The sequence below is a fragment of the Papio anubis genome, chromosome 19, assembly GCF_008728515.1.
Source record: "Papio anubis isolate 15944 chromosome 19, Panubis1.0, whole genome shotgun sequence".
Classification (NCBI taxonomy): Eukaryota; Metazoa; Chordata; class Mammalia; order Primates; family Cercopithecidae; genus Papio; species Papio anubis.
In genome coordinates, this window is record NC_044994.1 from 1,669,875 (window position 1) to 1,687,410 (window position 17,536).

General features: G+C 44.3%; 1 protein-coding gene across 3 annotated transcripts in view; it reads right to left on the minus strand.

Moving 5' to 3' along the window:
• PIEZO2 (piezo type mechanosensitive ion channel component 2) overlaps nucleotides 1-17,536 on the minus strand; it is a 460,524-nt gene that overhangs the window by 17,063 nt on the left and 425,925 nt on the right. For 2 of the 3 annotated variants that reach the window (XM_031658680.1, XM_031658678.1), the window contains 8 exons: nucleotides 15,758-15,922; nucleotides 12,831-13,241; nucleotides 11,891-12,149; nucleotides 9,576-9,758; nucleotides 6,236-6,488; nucleotides 5,106-5,238; nucleotides 3,749-3,896; nucleotides 3,431-3,645 (listed from right to left, as the gene is read on the minus strand). In XM_031658680.1, the coding sequence (XP_031514540.1) occupies nucleotides 3,431-3,645; nucleotides 3,749-3,896; nucleotides 5,106-5,238; nucleotides 6,236-6,488; nucleotides 9,576-9,758; nucleotides 11,891-12,149; nucleotides 12,831-13,241; nucleotides 15,758-15,922 (1,767 nt within the window). The remainder of the gene's footprint in view (nucleotides 1-3,430; nucleotides 3,646-3,748; nucleotides 3,897-5,105; nucleotides 5,239-6,235; nucleotides 6,489-9,575; nucleotides 9,759-11,890; nucleotides 12,150-12,830; nucleotides 13,242-15,757; nucleotides 15,923-17,536) is intronic. The other variant, XM_031658679.1, reaches the window with a different exon arrangement.

Here is a 17,536-nt window from a genome sequence, read left to right on the forward strand (position 1 = left end):
GTTCGTCTGAATCTCGAGGCTACACCTCACTGCTTGATCATCACAGCTTTATAATAATGCTTGAGGTCAGGAAGAATAAGTGCTCCAATACTGTTCTTTTTCAAAGTTATTTCAGTTCTTCGAGATCTTCTGCAATTCCATATGAATTTTTATCAGCTTACCAAATTCTACCAAAAAATCTTGCTGGAATTTTGATGTGCACTGCGGTCAATCTATAGATCAATTTGGGGAGAAATTGTATCTCCCAAAATTCATGAGAAATTCACAAGTATTTTGATGCATGAACTTAAGTCTTCTTGATTTATTTAGGCCTTCTTTAATTTCTCTCAGCCATGCGTTTTATATTTTCATTGTAAAAATCTTGTACATGTTTTATCATATTTATCCCTAAATATGATAGTTTTTTGTATTTTCAGTGGTATTGTAAATAATATTCTTAAAAATTCAAATTATTGAGCATTTATTGCTTGCATATAAAAATACAATTGAGTTTCGTATGTTTGTTTTGTATCCACAAACTTCCAAAGTTCATTTATAACTTCTGACAGCCTTATTGTAGATTCCACCAGATTTTCTATATAGACTGTCATATCTGCTGCATGGTTTTACTTCTCGCTTTCCAATCTGGATTTTGTGTGTGTGTGACTGAGTCTCACTCTGTCGCCCAAGCTGGAGTGCAGCGGCGCGATCTCAGCTCACTGCAACTTCTGCCTCCAGGGTTCAAGCGATTCTCCTGCCTCAGCCTCCTGAGTAGCTGGGTAGCTGGGACTATAGGTGCACAACATCACATATGGCTTTTTTTTTTTTTTTTTCTTTTTCTTTTTTTTGTAGAGATGGGGTTTCACCATATTGGCCAGGCTGGTTTGGTCTCTAACTCCTGACCTTGCGATCCTCCTGGCCCAGCCTCCTAAATGCTGGGATTACAGGCTTGAGTCACCGTGCCCAACCCAATCTGGATGTCTTTTATTTTTACTTATTTTGCTGGCCTGGGATTAGGATCTAGTATCACCATTCACTGGCTGAATGACTTTGGGGAGATCACTTTTCTTTCTGGGGTGTATCTATCTTAATCTGCAAAATTAGATAATAGGCTTGGAAAGCGTTTTAAGATGTCTTTCTTCTCTGAAATTAACAGTTTCTGTGAGGGTTGGTGAAGAAAGCCGACATGATGTTGTTAAACATCAGAAAAAGTATTTAAGTTCATCATTCAGATACTTCAGGTGTTGAATTTGGTTTATTTCTCTGATTTAAGAGGGGCAGATATAATTAAATATTTGTACTGAAAAATATATTTTATGTATTCTATTTTAAATACCAACAAATAATATTCACAAAACTCTCCTGAAAAAAATTATAATATTTGTACAAGCAGTGGCCTTCATCTGAATTATTATTACAGCCTGGGCTATATTTAATCTCCCAATATATGGTGTGGAATGGAGAACTTATTGGGCTATTGTGTATCCTCTGGGTAACAATCCTTTATTTATTTACTTCTACTGTAGACTCAGGAAAAAGTATCCTAATTCTACTTTCCTTTAAAAATATCTGCATTGTCATCATTTATTATTATAAAGCAATAATTCTTATACTGAAATCGAAACGTCAGAACCTATACACTCAGACAAAAGCAGCCATTAGGCTCTGGCTACTGTTAGAAACAATTTGGATTTTCTTAATAGAAATTACACTTGAACTGGTTTATTTATAAGCCACATATGTAAAATCCATTTTTTTCATTACTTTCTATTCATACTTCCCAAATGATATTAACCTGCCTGTTTGATAATGTTATTCATAAGACTTGGCTACAAATGACTCGGAGGTGTGATCAAAAGATCAAATTTACTGTTAAACATAAAGACTTTTCAGAGATACTTGAGGATGTTTAAAATAGTACATCATTGACTGGGCACAGTGGCTCATGCCTGCAATCCTAGTACTTTGGGAGGTCCAGGCAGGAGGATTGCTTGAGGCCATGCCTTTGAGACCAGCCTGGGTAACATAGTGAGACCTCATCTCTACAAAAAATGAAAATAAAAAATAGTCAGGAGTGGTGATGTGCACCTGTATCCCCAGCTGGTCTGGAGGCTGAGGTGGGAGGACTGCTTGAGCCCAGGAGTTCACGGTTGCAATGAGCTATGATCATGTCACTGCCCTCTAGCCTGGGAGACAGAGTGAGATTTTGTCCCTAAAAACAATAAATAAAAAAAAAAAAAAAAAAAAAAAAAAAGCTAGCATGTCGTAATCTGGGAGCACAGTTCCAGAGGAGACTTTCAGAGCCACAGCAGATGACAGCAGCTTCACTGGATTAGGTACATGGCTCCCCAGGCCAGTGACGAAGAGTTGTAGTTTGCTTGTGTACATAAAATCAGATATGCTTATTAAAAATTTCTATTCCTACTACATCATATGGACGGGGCCACATTCACCTTCTGCGGAGCCTTTTCTTTCGTAGCCTGACAGAGCAGACACTTCCCATTTACAAAACTCCACTGTGTTTTTCTTTGCCGACCTGAGCGGATCGTTTGTTCACGCATGAGCACCAACAGTCATAAGCACCGTTTCGCCTGGAGGCGTGGGGTGGGAGACGGTCTATAGAGAAGTGTCATCTGAACAGCGATCTGGAGCGTAAGGAGGAAGTAGACTTTGGGTTGGAGGCTGGGGAGGAGGCTCAGAGGGAGCAGAGCTTGGAGATGCCAGGCACACCGGGGAACTGTAGGTCAACACCCTTTCCTTAGGGTTCTAGGAGAGGGAAGCACAGTGGCCACTTTGAAGGATCTTACCAGCCCTTTCCTGACAGCTTCTGGCCGCCCTGACCAGCAGCACTAGTTGTATTAACAGCCGCAGAGTCCAGCAGGATGGGTCCGCCTGCTTCTCTTACCATGAGCTGAGACACTGCTTGGTGCTTTCAAACCCCGCTGCAGTTAACCCCCACCAGTCTCCTATGCGGAGACTCTATCATCTGCTCCCCATCCCGCTCCCTCTATCTCTTCTTCTATCCATTAAGCAGCCTCCATTTGTTCATCTATTTCTTGCACGACTTAGTCTTGTGCCCTCTCTCCCTCTCAAAAATGCCCCCAAGACCACACTCCACTTTACCTCCACCTCTGCTAAGGTGTAGAGAGAAACACAGCACAAAGACCCTAGGTTTGCTCTGGTCATAAAGGCTGTCACCTTTCTTATTTATAGAAACCTTATTTCTACAAATGTGGATAAAATCTAATTAAAATATTTTTGAGGAATCAGTTCACACTTTAGATTTGCACTGACTGTTGACCCAAACCTTTAGCCTTTCCTACCCGTAGCGCTGCTGTGCCAAGGCTCTGCCTGTGGCGGGCAGTTCTGCTGTGCAATGCACGTGAGTATCACCTCAGGAAACACAGTTGCATGGAGGTGGGCTGGTGCCTGCGGCTTCTGAAGACCTTACCTCTCAGTCACACCAGGTAAGATGAAGAACATCCAGAAGTGAATTCCGAACACAAGAATGACTTGGAAGATGACCTTTCCCAGTACAGTCTTCCTGAGGTAGAGGGCTCGGTCCACCACCATGGTTCCAAACTGAATGAGGACCATCACCAAAAACGGCCCTGGGACCTGGTCCTCTGAGAGCGAAGAGGTGATGTCTGCAGCTGCTGAGTGTTTCTGGGGAAGAGACAACAAGTTCATGCCCAAGAGAGGCAATTCACGGGAAGGAAGGCCATCGCCGTGGGTCAGGGCGGGTGCTGTGGCCTCTCCCCCAACCTACCCCAAAGGCCCAAAAGCCGAAGACAATGATGATGAAGTCCACAGTGTCAGCCAGGAACATGAGCACATACACGTCAGTCACGGCGCTATAGTCCGGGTGGATGAGGTTGTAAAAGAACTGTTTGATGGGCACGTAGATCTGCAGCGTCCTGCAAGATGGAGACCCCCACCCCCAACCCACTTGTTTCAGGAAGGGCAGGATGGCAGAAATGACCAGATACTGCCATCGTGCCATTCCTCCGCATTCTCCTTTCCAGTCAGGTCCCACCTTCCTCTCTCTGCCTCAGGATAGTCCCGCTGTGGACGGCTCCTGTTCTAACGGAGAGTGTATACACGTTTACTGCCAAGATAGATACTGCAGCCCTCTCTGCTGATGGCACCACAACCCTCTCCTCTTGCTTGAAGGATAATAGAACGGTATGATGCCCTGGGAACGAGGTGTTGGGTTTGTAGCCTGATTCAATTGCTCACTACCTGCAAGAACCATGAGCATGCCATGCAACCTCTGTGTTTAGTTTTCTCATCCGTAAAACTGGAGTGATAAGAAGACCTGATGCCTAGGGCCAAGGTGGGAAGTAAAGGAGGGAATGCATGAGGTGCTCACACTTGGAGTGCTTGGTCCGTGTGTGTCTGAACGTGCGATGTCCCTGCTCCTCCTGTTTTAGGGCCTGTGTCCATCATGGCTCCCACATACTGCCCTGGCCTTTTATCTGTGCCTTGTTCTGTGCCTCAGTGCAGTGTCCTGCTGGCTCTTGCTCCTCTGTCTAGCCTTTGCCCTATCTTTGCTCTGGGACCTGCCTTCAGTTCAATGCCACGTTCGGGTGCCACTGGCTCTCCCGCTCTCAGAGTCTCTGTTCAGGGCTCCACTCCCAGCTGGCAGTCCCAGTCCCATGCACCACTTCCATCCCCAGCAGGTGGAGGGACCTGTGTCGTTTGCTGGGGAACAGGTGTATGGCCACGGACAAAGCATTTCCCCACCATGCACTTCTGTCCCCTTCTCAGGGTAAGAGTGCACCTCTAAGGCCCTTCCAGCATTGACACTGTAGTCCTCTCAGTCTGGCTGGACTTCCCCATGATAATGCCTAAGAGTACAATCCATGAGCCCTTGAAATGACCCATTTTCTCTGTTTGAATAGAAAAAGCATGTGCATAAATGCAATGGATATAAAATGAATCATGCTTACGGAAAAATGATTTTTAAAAACAAGACAAAAAGGGGTAATTTCATTCTGCCTTATACAGGTAACATTTGTGACACGAGAAGTTACTTCTCTGCTCTTTGCCCCTGGTTTATAGGAAATAATAAAGCCCAAAACCATAAAATAAAGCTCACATGCCAAATGTTCTCATGGACTCACTTCTTTATGGTAAAGGCCTTTGCTTTGATTAAATGTTCTTGAAGCTTTTCCATATAAAGTTCCCTTTTGCTTTTTTGCTTAATACTCAAAACGCTGCTTCCTTTCTGACTGCTGTTTCGGGTGCTTGTGCTGCCTAGAAATAAAAAGAGATCAAAGATGGATGGTGAAGCCCGGGGTTTGTTCGCCTAAATATCCCAGAAGCAGCCCTCAGAGCCCACATGGTAGAGGGACAGCTCGGCACTGTTTGGGAGGATGAGTATGCACGGATGCATTCATGAACGATTACTGAGCCCTTTGGGATCTGTCCTCTCAACTCTGCTCCCATTGCAGGCCTGTGGGGTTTAACACCCCGTGGCGGCTCTTTCCTGGATTGTTACGCAATCTTTGTTTCAGAAGTAAATAAACTGGAAGGATAGTTTTTATTGTGCTCACTGGGGTACTAGGATGCAGGTGCTCCAGACAGGATGCCCCATGTCTGTTTTCCTATTCTAGTTTCTCTAATTATAAAATGAACATGACATAATCTGCCAGTATCTGCCTCAAAATCAGGTTCTGAAGATGACTATACACCACTGCATGGAAAGCTTCAGACAGGAGCCCCATAGATACAAAAGCCTAGTGATTCCAAGAGGGGCAGCTGTGAGCTGTGATTCCAAGAGGGGCAGCTGATCACTTTCTGATCATACTTGTTGTTTAGGAAAAAATTAATTATTAGACTAGGAAATAACCGTAGTTTGGCTAAAAGTTCTCATCAATTACATCTAAATATGTTTAAAAAATACAGTGTGATTGACAGCACTCTGGACATGCCCTGCAAATTTTTCGCATGTAACAAAAATTATCATGAGCCTGGCGTTTATCAGGTACAAGGCAGTGTGCCGGCCATTTTTCACAATTATCTGAAACCTTTGTCCTGAGATACAATAAAGTGTTTTGGGTAATGGGGTGACACAGCTGAGGCGGGATTTGAACTCGAGTTTCTCTGATTTCGAAGCCCTTTTCTTTTCACATAACAACGTCTGTCTCTTGATAGCACCCAGTACACTCCCTTGCCCCAGACCCACAGGCACGAGAAAAACGAGGCCACCTGGGGCCTAACTGCAGCCTAGATACATTGTGTTGACAGCTACCTCTTTGGGATCTGTTTGAAGAAAAGCTGGATCTCTGGGATGGCTCGGAGTTGCTGCTGGAGCGCTTCCTCCGGACAGCTGTCTGCTGCTCCGGGAAGGTCACATGCACTGACTCCACAGATGCGGCCAGGTTGATGGACTTGAGAGAATCCGAGGAGTCCCTCCTGCCATGACCAAGGGAGAGCTCATCATCTGATTCCTCCTTGTCCATGCCACTTTCAGTCATGTCATCTTCATCCCACAAGCCGTGGCACTGAGAAAGCAGGGACAGGGACAAATGAGGCTACTATTTCAGGTGGAACCCTTGGTATTCTGTCTTACAAAATCTCATCCAACAAACTGTCCTTCAAGATTAGAAAAACAGGTGACAGGGTTTGGCTGTGTCCCCAGATCTCACATTGAATTCCCATGTATTGTGGGAGAGACCCGGTGGGAGGTAACTGAATCATGGGGGCAGGTCTTTCGCATGCTGTTCTCATGGGAGTGAATAAGTCTCATGAGATCTGATGGTTATAAAAAGGGGAGTTTCCCTGAACAAGCACTCCTCTCTTTGCCTGCCACAATCCAAGTAAGATGTGACTTGCTCCTCCTTGCCTTCCGCCATGATTGTGAGGCCTCCCCAGCCATGTGGAACTGTAAGTCCATTAAACCTCTTTCTTTTGTGAATTGCCCAGTCTCAGGTATGTCTTTATCAGCAGCATGAAAATGGACTAATACACAAGAAAAGAAAGCTTGTCTAGAGCTTTATGAGGGTCCCAGTAGGGAAGAGATGTGTGGGTGTAGACAATAAGATTTTAGCTGATAATTGAGATGGAGACAGATAGCTTTTGGCAGACGGACTAAGGATGAAATTACAGTGACTTGACTTATTGGACGGAAAGTCACCCTGATGACCTTGCTGCTGTCGGACGGAGCTCTCCCCTGAGCTTTTTGTCTGGCCATGCATGTGCTCCCCAAGACATTGCCTAGTCCTCTCTCTGACTCATACGTGGAGGACAAGAGCTCCAGGCCAATTTGTCAGAAATCAGTTGGTCAAAACCAACTCCAAGAATGATCAATGCACCAGTCACTCAATTGACAGATGATTCTTTTTTTTTTTTTTTTTAAGACAGAGTCTTGCTCTGTCGCCCAGGCTGGAATGCAGTGGCGCGATCTTGGCTCTCTGCAAGCTGCACCTCCTGGGTTCACGCCATTCTCCCACCTCGGCCTCCCAAGTAGCTGGAACTGCAGGCACCCACCACCTCACCCAGCTAATTTTTTGTATTTTTTTAGTAGAGACGGGGTTTCACCATGTTAGCCAGGATGGTCTCGATCTCCTGACCTCGTGATCTGCCAGTCTTGGCCTCCCAAAGTGCTGGGATTACAGGTGTGAGCCACCACGCCTGGCCTGACGGATGATTCTTAAATATTTATTTGTAAATGTGTTATTCTTAAACATATTCAATGAATATATTCTTATAAACCTAACAAACATTTTAGCTTTTCATAATGGGATTTTTCAGTTTATATCGATTTCTTCCCAATTATTTTAAGAGTTGTTTCCTCTTTGGCTAACATTCACATATTTAGATTATTTCACAACTTTCTCGTAGTATATTTACTTGTTTGCCAATTCTTCTAAGTATTTATCAAATATACAGCAATTTGTATTAAATAGGATGGTTTCAAGCACTTTTGAAATTTCTGCAGCTTTAATTGTTTGGTTTTTGTGGCAACATTATATGAAAGATTTATTTTTTCAAAAGCTATGGGGTACCTTGTCTTCTTAAGAAAAGATTTACCATTCTAAAAAGTATTTTTATATCTTTAATTAAAATTTTAACATAATGCCATTACCTCAAATCTCATATACATTCATATATTTGAAATTTTCAGAAAAAGAGTAAGAACATCAATAAGAAACACCAAGATTTTATGTTTTAAATATAAAATTGCAGCAGTTAAGCCATTTGAACATTGATGAAAAGATAGTAAAAGTACCTAAAGAGTTATAATAATTTTAAATGATACAAAAGAATGCAAAGGTTGCAAGAGAATTCTGAAGTGATCAAAATTACACCATCAAGTATTAAATACCGAAATTTAAAAAATGAATTTCTAAGACTGAAAAAACAAGGTTAATACATTTATTCATATGTTCATAATAAAAGTCAGTATACTAAATAAATTCAAGTAATTAACATATCCATCAAAAGAACGGTGGCTAACTGGTTTCCTTAGATACATCGCTTTAAAAAACCTGCCACACCCCAACGACCCAGCTAAGGCTCCCTCCAAACTGAGGTCTTGGGTACTTTGCAAAGTGATGGAAGCTAGAGTGAGGAGGTTGACCAGAGTACACTCAGATGAAACCGAGTTTGAAATAGCTCACTGAGCTAGGGCAGAAGAAGTTAAACACACTGTTACATATCTATGTGTGCATGTATGTATATGTACGTGTATGTATTAACTTATGCCAAGCCTTGTTCTAAAAAGGATTCTAGGGACTAAGAAAGATACTCCTGGATAAAAGGAATTTACAATATTTTATATAAGACACGAGGTTAAGGTGAGAGAAGGAAAGTAAGGTTGTAACAAGAGGTACATTCATACATAAAATGTATGCCATGCAATAATTTCTATTTATCAGAATTAAGTGGCATATTTACAGGTTTAGTTCATAGTTCACAGCATGTGAGAAGGAAAAACACACGAAGTTGCTCAGAAGGACAGGAGTCCCTGAGGCTGAGGCAGGGCCATGCTGTATAAAGGTCCTCGTCCAGCAGGATCGTGAGTGGCCTCCTCCACAATAAGCAGGAGAAAGCACAGCTCTGGGTTTCAGTGGGCAAGTTAATATGTGGTCTCTCACCAACAGCTAATGGTTTCATGACAAGAAACTACCCAATGAAAGCAATTCTGCTAGAAGGAGGGAGGCTGAAGCTGGGATGGAGATGAGACAATATGATCCACGCACATTGTGGCTCTCCGATGCTCTGGCTTAAACCGGAGGCAGAATTTAGTGTATCTGGCCTTAGAATACTGCACATCATTCAAGCAATGTTCCACAAAGTGGATTCATGATGATGCATTTAACCTAGGTTGGAAACATGGGGAAATATTCTCCCAGATTTATTGTAAGTTCCGTTATTGAGTACCACAAGTGTTGGAAAAAATGTCCACTAAATGAATGTAACTTTTTTCTTTTCTCTTTTAAAACAAACAAACAAACAAAAAAACATATGAGTAGATGCCAACCACCAGCCCCTCAGCCCCATCACCAATCCTGATGTCCAGGTCACCTAGGACAATTACAGGGACTGCAATGGCCTACTTGAACTGATTAATTGTTAACACGCAGTACCTTCAAAATTGATCGATGAAAGAACAGAGCCAGGAGCTGGATGAGGTCATAAAGGACATAACCTTCCTTCTTCTCCACTCCTATGATGTTTGGGGGGTGGAACGGTTTATCTTTGTTCACCTCCGCGTTCTTATTCCAGGGAAAGAACCCAAATTGGAAGAAATACTTGACTACAATTGCCACCTACACACAGATGACAGAAATTTAAAACATTACTCCTTCTTTTAGGAATAGATATACCTGTATATTGGAAAGAGCAATACGACAATTAAGAAAGAGACCCGCATTTCACAGTTTTGATGGTAGGAAAGCACATAATTATGTGGAATAGTAAAGTATCATTCTCGCAGACTCTCCACTTCACAACAGAAGCAGTGCCTGACTGTCACAGTGTCTTCCACTGTAGGTCTAGCAAGGCCAGTCGGACGCCTCAGGCCACTGCTTTGATTGGTCATTTCCTCTTCTTTTGAGGTGTTGGCATTTATACTGATTTAATTAGATATTGATGTAATTACACAGCTATTAAATATGTTATTTAGGGAAACCTGAACAGAACATACTTGTATCTTCCTAGTTTCTGTACTTCTTTAATTTGCAATCTATCACATGGTTATGATGTATGTAGTTTTCATTTTCCTCATCATATCTGTGTGCCACGTTAGTCTGGGAGCCACTAAAAAACAGAAATGCATATTTGCTTTCTATTCATCTTTGTATTCTGGTGTGTAGCAGGGTTCTTGGTTTCTGACATGTGATTTGTATTATAGAGCAAATCAACATCAAGAATTTCCTACTTACTTCAGTCCTCAGTGCAATGTGATAAGAAAAGGGAGAGCCTCAACTTAACTTATATAGAAATATTTTATTTTATATTTTTTAGAGATGAGGTCTCAATCTGTTGCTCATGGTGGAGGGCAGTGGCACAATCATAGCTCACTGCAACCTCAAACTCCTGGGTGCAATCCTCCCACCTCTGCCTCCCAAGTAGCTTGGACTACAGGTGTTTGTACACCATGCCTGCCTAATGTTTTTTATTTTTTTGTAGAAATGGGGTCTCGCTATGTTGCCCAGGCTTGTCTTGAACTCCTGGCCTCAACTATCCTCCTGCCTTGGCCTCTTGAAGTGCTGGGACTATAGCCAGAAATATTTTATTTTTAAGGTGAAAGCTATACAAGAGTCTCTTGTTCACTTTTCCACATTCTTGGTACTTCCTCTTACTTCAGCCCTAGGTAAGAAAGGGAATCTGATAAATGTACCCACATTGTTACAGACTGTCACCCATTCTCTAAACAGGCAGTCATTTACATCCTGAAGTGATGTTACTCTTTATTTTCCTTATGGAAGTAAGATGCATGCTATCAATACTTTAAACCAAATACTTTTGAGATGCTTTACCGTATAGCTTTGTTTTAATTTTGCTACTGAATTACTTATAACCTACAAAACTTCTAGGCCTTGGGTGTGCATCCAGCATGAGCACCGTCATTTAAGAAGTAATTACAGCACTGCTGAGAGTGAAAACTTGTCCTTACAAGTCAGGGAAGAAAATCCGTCTCTTCGCAAACCTGAGAACACAAAGCACCATGGTTGTCCAGGCACCAAGAATATCGAGCTTTTTTGTTGTTTAAGTCCCTGTATGATTTTCAGGGGCATTCGTGATCCTGTCTATGTTGAACAGGTCAGGACAGAAAGCAGGAACATAAGAGTGAGCAGAAGGCTCCTCATACCCCACATGGGATGAAAACGGGCTGGCATCCACCCTTCAGACACTAAGTGGGTGCTTATACGATTTTGCGACACATGGATATTTACTTTTGCGTTTAAAAATGAAAAGTATGTATGATATATTCAAACTACGCCCAAAGTGCCAGAAGATATCATTTAACACAGGGTCCATTCACTGAACCCCCTGTGACGCCAGGCATTGCGCTCGACGCTGCAGAAGCCTGTAGGCATCTCAGTGGTTAATATTGTAGGTCAGGCAACCAGGCTTCAAAAGTGTCCCCACCCCTCACCAGTTGGGCAACTTTGGCCATTCAATCTCATTGATACTGTGTCCTTATCTGTTAAAGGGGATTAAGCCAGTACCTACCGTATGTGAGGTGTGAAGTGTGAAAAGAGTTTTAGAATTGTGAGTGCTAGGTAACTGCTGCTGCTGACGATTTGTGTATCTAAGAATGTCTATGGAACTGCATGTTCCATGTGAAACTGGGATCAGGGCAGGCCCACCTCGAGAGAGGGCACAGGGACACAAGGTACGCTTGACCTTGCATAGCCGCCTGAAGCCATCCACAAGGGTCTGCGTCCAGGCCTACCTCGGTATAGACAATGGCCATCATCCAGAACCGGCGGCTGGGCCTGGGGACGGACAGCATGGCCCAGAGGAAGATGAGGATGGGAAGCAGGAGCGTGATCATGGAGGCAGAGACCATGTGGTTGAGGATGATCACGAAGTAGCACACCATCTCTGAGCGGGCCACCAGGGTATTGTACATAGCATAGAAGAGTAGCAGAAATCGGGGCTGCCCCACGTAGAATTTTTCGGACTCTTCAAGCTCATCATCGTGAAACATCCTGTTAAAGTAAACCACATGATAATATGTCTATCTTTTTTTTTTTTGAGACGGAGTTTTGCTCTTGTTGCCCAGGCTGGAGTGCAATGGCACGATCTTGACTCACCACAACCTCCGCCTCCCAGGCTCAAGCAATTCTCCTGCTTCAGCCTCCTGAGTACCTGGGATTACAGGTGCCCACCACCACGCACAGCTAATTTTTTCTTTTTTTTGTATTTTTAGTAGGGAGGGGGTTTCACTATGTAGGCCAGGCTGGCCTTTAACTCCCAACCTCAAGTGATCCACCCGCCTCAGCCTCCCAAAGTGCTGGGATTACAGGCGTGAGCCACCATGCCCGGCCATGCCTGTCTTTAATTTCTCCAAATCACTGATTTTCATTTAGCACTATCCTCCTTGCTGTGTCCCCCACTTCCTATGTCCCCGTTTTTCCTTCAGAGACAACCTAATATCAGACTTTATGATAGAAAGAAATGTCAACACAAGGCTCTGGGTTTTGCTGGTTCTAGAACCAGTCATGGAGTTTGCTTTGTATTTGCAATGCAAGGAGTCTTGGAATTGTCTGTCTCCTCTCAGTATCTAGGTGAACTTTTTTCTGTATATGAATTTTTCTGTATACAGAATGAGGGCATATATTTAAGTGGCGATTCACGATACGTGTCTGACCTGCTCGCTGGACCCTTACTTGTTCAGCAGCAGCTCGCTGGCCGTCAGCTCATGTGTCAGGGGAGGTAAGATGCTGGACCCCAGCTTGTCGGTGCGGCTGTCGTCCGGGCTGACGGCCATGTGGTTCTTGCCTGCAGAGTCGTCCTGCGAGCCGAAGGACAGATGCTCGAAGCTCACAGCCTTGCTGTAGGAGGGTGGGGCCTCCACGTCCCCGTCCAAGGTGGAGAACTGTGTCAGCTCTTCCTCTGGGGTGAGGCTGGCCTCCTCAGCACCCACGGCTCCCACATCGTACCCGGCGGCCTCGTACTCCTTGGCCTCCCTGGGCTCAGGCACCGTGCTCCCTGCCTCCTCCTCCTGCTCAGCCTCCACCTCCTCAATGGTCTCAGTGGTCCCCTGGCGTGAGTACAGCATGGTGCACTGCGTGGGCTCGCTGTTGGGAGAAAGGGTGGGCACAGAGCCCCTGTCTTAGCATCCACACTCCTGGGGCTCTTTCCCATTCCTGAGAGACCTCATCAGAACTCCTAAGGAAATGCCCCATTTTTTTCCCCCTGCATTCCATCTGCTTTGTTCTTTCGGTATAATCACTCCTGTTCTGCAGACACTGCAAACAGCAGCCTCTCCAATGCAAATGTTGACAGTGCACACACACAGTTTAGAACCAGAGCCAGTCACACGGCTCTCAAAGAGCAGAACCCGCCCCCGTAACAAGTGTGGAGTATCCAGATTCACAGCCTCGGATTCCAGAGTCTGTTTCCATATCAACAAAGTACAGTTTACCCACTGCTCTGTCTGCTTCAAGGCGGGGGCACCCCTGCAGGGGAGAAGCTCCGAAGGTTTTGATCAAGAGCTAAGTCTTAGCAAATAGCTATTCTACCCTGCATCCTGCACAACAGACCCACCTAGACCATGAGGGGGGAATGGGAATGATTAAACATTGGCTACACTGGACAGCTGTGTGCTTGATAAAACATGCCAGCCTTCTGTCATGTTTATTCTTCCTGCTTTTCCATCCTTTGCCTTTTTTGCATTTCTGTGCATCCCGTCTGTGGAATCGCCACCCTCGTCCCAGCTTCCTGCACTGTGCCCAGGGGTTCCCCTTCCACACGGGACTCCAGCCACTCTCTCCCTACGCGAGCTCTCCTTGGCCCTTCTCCCTTCCAGCTGCCCACTCCACCCCAGGGTGCGCTTCTGTTCTTTCCTCCCGACTACTTTACTTATCTTCTCCTACCAGTTCCTCTTTGAGCGCTCCTTTTCCAGAAGCTTCTCTACTCTCATCCTCACTTCCTGCCTTTGGCGTTCTGTTCTTTTTTCTCGTACCCTTTGTCTCCTTCTTTTGTTCCTATATTCTTTTAACTTTCCCTGTCAGATCCATGCAGACAAGGTTGGCCAGTGACAAGAGGGCAGCCAGTGACATTCATGGCTTGCTCTGCCTCAGACACATCCAGCCATGGAGGGGAGAGGGGCAAAATCCACCTGGAGACTGGGAATCTGTCTTGGATGTGGAAGGATGTGTTAGACTCTGAAATATGTACTCTTATCTGAATGGCATGTGTGACCACCTGGGTTCCATAAACACTGAGATTCTCAAATGCATAGACTGCACCCATGTTTCTTGTCACAGACACCAGTATGGACATATGGATGAGTGAACGAATGGATGAACCTTGGCACAGCCGTTCACGGCATCCTGTGACTGAAGAACCAGATGGGCCTGAGCTTTTGATGCCCGCTCAGGTGTTCAGAATCCCCAGGGCTGTGTCCTTGAGTGCGCACATCATGGAGGGGCTGCTGAAATGCCAGGCCAAACCCGATTTTTGCTAAGACTTACCTCAATTAGATATACCTCCTAGGAAGGCCATGCCATTGACCCATTGCCCAGGCAACTTCCAGACTACTGGAGCCAACCCCACACCAGGTCTCATGGCTATTAAGACCGTCATCAATCCTAATCTTGCTCGCTTTGGTTTGGATCTCCTGTGGCACCAAGGGGCGGAGAGCACCTTCAGAGGTCAAGAAAATGGACTGGCATGGCAGACACATGCCCGCCAGAGGACTTTGTCAAATAGCCAAGGCATTCCCATCAATGCCAGTGCCAGCGTACTGCAGGGCTGCACGGAGATATACAGCTGCCAGAGAAAAGAAGATGCCCTCTGACTTGCCACTGTGAGCGGTCAAAATGTAACTTGTTTTGGATTGGGCTGTTTTCATGTTAGGAGAAGCACAGTGTAGCTGCTGAGTTCAGTGTCTCCCCCGACCATCCTAAGGCAATTCAAAAAGAGTTTTCGGGTTGTATGCAAATAATTTTATTTCTAAATGATACTGTTTTAGGGTAGGATTTCAGAGAACTTAAGCCACAGTAATTTTTTTCCCCAAATAAAAGTTACAGGCTACAAAGGTGATGCACTCTGCTGCATAATATTCTTTTTAAAAACCAACGGTAAACTATATTCTGACTTTTATGTCAATTAGGCAAATAACATGCAGACTTATTCAATATTCACTGAAAATGACTACCTACGACAGATTTTTAGTTTTCTTCCTACTGCATGCATCTTTTGATTAAATGATGAGAAGTTTTCTACCTTCGCAAACAGAGTTCCCCCTTTGAGCAGTGCCCACAGAAGCTCTAAGTTATGGAGGAAACATGCGTATGTCTCTGAAAATGGAAAGTGTGAAATACTGAAAACATGGAGGAGAATGTTTGTGATAAGGATTTTTAAAGAAATTCCTAACAGACAAAAACTAAAGAGCGGTTAGTTTAATATAATGCTGTCCTGAGAACAATTACATCTCAGAGAGGGCAGTGGTTATGCTTCTGTCAGTCATGCAGATTCTTAAAATAAAAATGAAATAAAAACATACGTCACAAGAACTTATATTTGCAATGACATAAAGGGGGGAAGAGGTGATTAAAATGACAGAACAAAGCATGCACAAGTTAAGCACCTTGATGCTAAACTGCCACTGTCAGCTGATGAGGAGGACATATCCATGCTGAGCATTTTACGGAGCCTAGGCCGAGCACGCTCACTTGTTTTAGGAATTTCTTGTCCATCTAAATCATCAAGGGTGGACTGCCTTGAGAACAGCACGGTTGCTTCAGTGTAGCAGCTAGCAGCGCAAACAGTTACAGAAACACAGTGTTAAAACACCAAGTTGTACACATCAGGTTATACACGGATCGACTGACCAACACACTGCCATGCAGCAAACCACACGACACCAACACCACCGACAAGGAAGGCCACCGCAGCGGGGCTCGGGCACGGGGAAGGACCTGTGTGCACAACCTTGAAACACACGAGTACTGGATTTTAAAAAACATATTGACTAGTGACACATTACAAAACGGAACTCTCTGGGTGGGACTAAGAAATGACGAGTCCCAATATTTTTCTCACAAAGTATAATGTATGTAATTATAACTTCATAACAGAGGGTTTTTTAAATGAAAGAAAATACGCTTGATTTGGAGCTTGCAGTCCTGAGTTAAGAGCATTTATTAACCAATTTGCTTAAAAAGAAATAACTGCTCATGTAGAATTTACATAAAATATTTCAATCTTTTTTTTTTCTTTCTAAAACACAGTCTCCAGAATTAGAGAGGGGAAACTCAGGAATGACAACAAACTGAATTTTGCACCCCAGTTTTGGAGTGATATTCAGTTAAGCCAAATGAGATGCTCTGCATGTAGTTGGGATGCTGGTTTAATATGCAGTGGATATAAACCAACATCAGAAATAAAATAAAAGGCTGTAAAGGAAAGAACAAAGGAACTTGAGCAATGGCAGGGTCATTTTGTCTGTTAACTTTTCATTTTGCCTAATTTTTCTTCTGGATCATGTTTTAGGGCTTGGTGGATGCCATGATGGAGAGAACCCACTGCCTAAAATCCTCATCTCCTGGTACCCAATGGAGCAGTGACTGGCGAAGGAGGATGGCAGATCCAGGTCTAGGATGTTGCTGGGTGAGGATGCTCATGAGAGGAAGCACACAGAGGTGTGACACAGGCATCGTTTCAGTTCCCACACATGGTTCAACCCCAAAGAGGGACAGATAGCCCAAAGATCCTCTAGAGAAAGCAACCGGAATACTTATCTTCCAGCTTGAGTGCTCATGGGCTGGCTGACCCAGGGAACAGAAACAGACCCTTAGAGATACAGGATGCCTGATTTCCAGGCTGAACGTGGTAGGCTGAACACTGTCATCAAGTGAACTCACTAGGAGAGTACTAGGTGCCTGGCCTGCACAGCCATACACTGTCAGTCAAGGATCCTGAGGCAGGATGGAAGACGTTCAGGATGCAGTGACCACTGCAGGCCTGGGAGGAGCGAATTTGAGTTACTCACTCATGGAACCTGTTAAAAGAGTTTTTTAGGTCCCATGTGCTGGAGCACAAGCCATAACTGCTTCAGTGGGGCTGGCCATGCTGCTGTGCATGTCACAGCTACATGGCCAAGACAGGGGCAGGCAGTGAGGGCGATAAGCCTGTGAGCAACAAAAATACTCTCTAATAAGGACATGGAGGCTGGTTTTGCTTTGTTTTGTTTTGTTTTGCCCCAACTCCTTTAGATGTCACCATGTCACCATGTCCTGGATAAAATGAGGAGACAATGACAAGATAAATAGAACAGCATTGGATGAACACAGTGAGGACTAGGATGCTGACATTAACTGGATATTGGGTTTTAGATGAATCAGTGCCCCTTTCTGGGGCCCCAATT